Raw genomic sequence first — 4,647 nt, 5'->3', positions numbered from 1 at the left:
GCTTCTTTAATAGTGACACCACTTAAGAAAAATCCTGCGTACGCCACTACTTTTAGATTCATATCATACTATACATTTGAACTGAAAGTATTTGAAATACAATATGTGAATCCATAGACCGGTAAACTTCTGTTGGCAGAATTAGCTTTAAATATGTTACGCAAGTAAATACATGAGAAAACAGGAAAGTACACCATTTCCATTTCAATTTTTTGAGACCCAGAAACATCCTAGTGGTCAGGAATTCACAACTCAAATCATAGTAATTAATTTGTTATCTTTACCATCTGGAAAAGGAACTCACAAGTAAAAAATTTATGTTTTAGAACTATAGAAACCTTAGTAATGGAAAATTGAAATACCTTCTAGGCACCTACAACATTTTTTTTTTATGTGGATGGTACCCGTATCACAGCCGATTGTTCTAACTCTATCCACCAATAATTTAGCAGATAGGAAACCTTGAGACGTCTACAACCTAGAAGAGGTCAAGAGGCATTTTGAAACAGAATCAACAAGATGGAATAACTAGGCAATTATGATCAACAATGACATTCCTTTTAGATTGAACTTTGTGGCGTGAAAGTTAAAGAGGTCAACTGCCAACCCCATTCACAAATGCATGCACTTCACCTTCTGCTCTGAGACACCCTAGCTACTACGTACTTTTTCTACGACTTCCTCTTTGTTTGTAATAGCAAATTCTTTTCATTACTAGAACTAGAAACAGAACCGACATCAAAGAACTAATCTAAGCCGTTAAAGTATGACTAGTTGCCTTCTTAGACAAATCCATGTGTTTTCCTTCTTTAGATATCTACTAATCTAACACGATCAATGAAGTATATATGTGGCGTAACGTTTAACAAAATGACTACAAACATTGGAAACTCACCCAACGCAAAAACACCAGAGAATTTCTTCCTATTGCAAAAGCTATTATATTATTGATATTATTACTCACTAATGAAACAATAGAGGTGCACGCAAATTAACTAGCATATCACCGCCATAAAAAATAACTAAAGTTAACATAAAAAGGAATCAAATACGGTCAAGTCCACGAGTCAGAGTTACTTTTTTCCAGGACTCTCCGAATAGTCCTGCAAACAGATACAGATTCTGCTGGACCATTGTCCTGTGCAAGCAAACTGCTGAGCTCCAGTACATGAAAAGGATCCTGACATAGCCATGTTCAGAGACAAAATACGAGAACCAAACCAACATAGATAGTAAATCTTCGCCAGAAAAGCAAGGAAAAATGGACTTTCACTGATGCATGAAAAAGCAAACTGAAGGAGTACCAAGCTTCAGTGACAATACAAGGGTCCAGTCCATGAACAATAAATTTTGAGTCCGGAACCAAAATGTTGTCTTTTATGACAAAAGTAACATTAATAAGTGTAGAAAAATAAAAGTTACCATTTTATATATAGGGCGGTTTTAAACAGCGTTATACTTTAACGGTGTTTTAGCCGTTAAAAGTATAGCGCGTGTATTAACTGTGTTATATATAACACATGAAATCACTATTATATACTTAACCACTGGGCGGCCTAATGGTTGAAGGGTAGTTTTAAAGATGGTTTTGTCTTTGAGGTACAAGGTTCGAATACTACACCAACATTCTTGTATTTTCCTTTTATTTTTTCATTTTTTAATTTAAGTGTTTAGATATAAATGCTTTAATAGAGAAGCTTTTTATTATTTCTTTAAAAAATCAATCAATACTTTTAATAGTTGTTATTTTCTGTTATACGTAAAACAAAATTATTTTTTTCCTTTTATTTTCAAATTAGAATTATAAGCTTTATTTTATAGTTAACTTTCACCATACACGTTGCTATAATAAAAGACAAAGGTCAAAAGGAGAGAAGTGAAAAGCACCAAAATCAAGTAAATAACCAAGCATTGCCCGCTTTAAATTAAGTGCTATTCCAGGTCGAAATATCAGTTAGCAGCAGCAAAAACTACTCCATTTTACTTGGACACTTGTAAAAGTCTTTTTTTTTTGGGGCAATAATATCGAGAACCAATTTAAATGAAACACAAACGAAAACAAAAGTAGGAGAAATCATCCAAATAAAAAACTCATAACAAAAACAAGTGACACTGCATGTCATCACTATTTACGCTGGTCTCACAAATTGCCTACCTCTACTTATAGAATTAGAGTGCACCCAATAGCAAGGTTCAAAAACAAAACACCACAACAATATCTCCGCTGTTTCCCCGCAGAACACAATCCTAAAATGTGCTAAGAACCAGCAAAAAACCACAATCCTAGAATATGTTTAGAACCAAGAGAAAGCTACAGCCATTACGGTCAGAACCAATTGCCCAATGGATAGACCAAGTGTAGTAGAATCGGAGCTTCCTGGAGCTGGTGCCGGAGCAACTTCACTAGCACCTTCGGCAATGGTTGGAGCAACTGCCGCTGATGTGGTAGGAGATACAGCAATTGGAGAAAGAGCTGCATCAGAAAATAATAGAATTAAATCCACTGCCAACTGTTCTTACACTTGGTACAATATGAGAACTTGTTGAATTTCATCATCTATAGTAAACAAAATACATTTGATCTTTCTACATAGGAAATGCAACATTCTCATGGTTTCAAATCCACTACAACAGGGATAATGATATCCCTGTTATATACATGCACATCTTCTAGATAATTAAAAGGCCAAATAGCCAAATAGTCATACTTGCACAGTTCTGTCATCCAGCCCCTCTACTACACGGAGTTTCAACTAGACACCTCAACTCATTTAAATAAAGTGATTTAAGCCCCACATCGGGATTAAAAACCCAATGAGCATGGAGAAAACTAAAATTTGCAACGTCAAAATTGTAAGACTGTACTTATTGTAAAATACCTTTTCAGTTCGGCCAGTTTGTTCAGCTTAAACTGAATATTGCTTACCCCTTAACAAATCAAATCATAAGGAAATCGTTTAACAAAAGCTGATGAACTCATTATACTCCTAAACTATAGGCCACTTCCCGTGGAGAATAATTAAGTATTAACAAAAAGCATACATTTTATAGAACCGAAATGCACTCCCATATATTCATGTCTTATAGTTTTATATATAGTATCTAACCTCAACCAGAGAAATTGGTCCAGCCAATTGTTGAAGATCAAATTAGGACTAATGCAAAACAGACGTTCAATTGAATGCAGGGGGCGAAGCTACATAATCCCAAGCCCTTCATCAAAAAATTACACAATATATATATGTAAAATATTAGATTTTAATGGTATATAATATATATTGAACACACTTTATTAGGGATTCTTTTTACTTCTTTTTACTGTACAGTTTTTTAAGATTTGGGTACTCACGGACATACCCGCGCAACGCCCACATCACGTGAAAGTGAACAGTATACCAATAAAACAAGAATATACTCAAAATAATACGAAACAAAATATTCTCAATAGTAATAATTGCCTTCTTTCCACATCTCATTACAGGGTATTCAACTAGAGGTCAAGATCTAGCAATTAACCACTCATCAGATAATATTTTTATGTCTACAAATATTAAGAATGTTACGTTATACTTAAACTAATTTAACCACGTTGCAGAAATCATTTAGCTCAAACAAAAAGACCACAGTCAAACCGACATAAAAAAGAATTCTAGTAAAATATAACTAATACTTATAAGCTAGATCTGTACGTACCAGGGGCAGCTCCAGTGTCAGTACTCACTGTACAAATACAAAACAAAAAAAAACGATACAATTATTTTCAACATTACAAAATTTTAAGTTAAAAACAAATCTGATTATTCGTGGGAAGCAGAAAGCACACAAATGCTAGGGAAAATGTTTTTCTAGTAAAAAATCCAAGAGAAAAAAGCCAAAAAAATGTTTATAAGGAAAACTCACATCCACAGTTGCTAACAGAAGGAGCAGAGACATGGCAAGCAGCAGGAAGAGCCATAGCCTTAGTGACATTAAGAACAACACCCAACTGAGCGCTGTTTTTGAAACCCTCACAGAGACATTCAGCGTCTGTTTTCAACACCATTTTCAAGCCTGAACAGCAAGTACCTTGTGGCTTCTTCTCTGTACTACCATTTGTAACAAATGACAAACAGTCAGCCAAGTTCAGTACCAAGTTGTTGCAGTCCACCGCTGGAGCAGGCGCTGCCTGGCGAGATGCTGATTCTACAGTCGTAGAGGAAAAAGCCCACATTAAAACAAGGCAAAAAAGAGCAAATGAGTTCATTTTGAAAGCCATTTTTTGAGAAAATAGAAAAGCTGTGGTTGATGAAGAAATGGAGAAAGTTTTCGAAACTTTTCTGTTTTTGGTTTGCAGAAGAATGCAGAGGAAAAGGTTGGAGTGAGAGTATAAATTGAGCGAAAAGATAATGGGTCGGGTCATGATGTAAGCATGAAGGACACGTGGTTTGGAATCCTAAATTAATGTGTCCTCTTCTATGAATTGAACCCTATTAAGTGGGTGTATGGACATAATAATTGTGAAATTTCAGAAAAAAAATAACAAAAATAATTATAAGTAAAAATATTATTTAAAAATTAAAATTATGCTTGGACATAAATAAAATTTGGATCTATTTTTGAATTTTTATGAGTAACTAGAAATGAAAATTTTGAAAAATAACTTTACGG

The 4,647-nt window shown here is 34.4% G+C and overlaps 1 protein-coding gene across 1 annotated transcript; it reads right to left on the bottom strand.

Annotated features, from left to right (window-relative positions):
• Positions 1 to 2,055: 2,055 nt before the first annotated feature.
• LOC104242414 (non-specific lipid transfer protein GPI-anchored 11-like) lies at positions 2,056 to 4,351 on the bottom strand. Its single transcript, XM_009797461.1, has 3 exons — positions 3,901 to 4,351; positions 3,694 to 3,720; positions 2,056 to 2,473 (listed from the first exon to the last, which is right to left on the bottom strand). The coding sequence occupies exons 1-3, from the start codon at positions 4,253 to 4,255 to the stop codon at positions 2,295 to 2,297; spliced, it is 561 nt and encodes a 186-aa protein (XP_009795763.1). The 5' UTR covers positions 4,256 to 4,351; the 3' UTR covers positions 2,056 to 2,294.
• Between the last annotated feature and the right edge of the window lie 296 nt (positions 4,352 to 4,647).

This window comes from Nicotiana sylvestris, chromosome 1, assembly GCF_000393655.2.
Source record: "Nicotiana sylvestris chromosome 1, ASM39365v2, whole genome shotgun sequence".
NCBI lineage: Eukaryota > Viridiplantae > Streptophyta > Magnoliopsida > Solanales > Solanaceae > Nicotiana > Nicotiana sylvestris.
This window is presented reverse-complemented; position numbering and strand designations above follow the sequence as displayed.

What these genes read in the sequence shown, in the direction of transcription:
- LOC104242414 (XM_009797461.1), bottom strand. Translation starts at nt 4,255, where the DNA reads ATGGCTTTCAAAATGAACTCATTTGCTCTTTTTTGCCTTGTTTTAATG. An exon ending in TTCTGTTAGCAACTGTGGAT is followed by an intron (nt 3,721 to 3,900) that starts GTGAGTTTTCCT and finishes GTATTTGTACAG; the next exon opens with TGAGTACTGACACTGGAGCT. An exon ending in TGACACTGGAGCTGCCCCTG is followed by an intron (nt 2,474 to 3,693) that starts GTACGTACAGAT and finishes TTTCTGATGCAG; the next exon opens with CTCTTTCTCCAATTGCTGTA.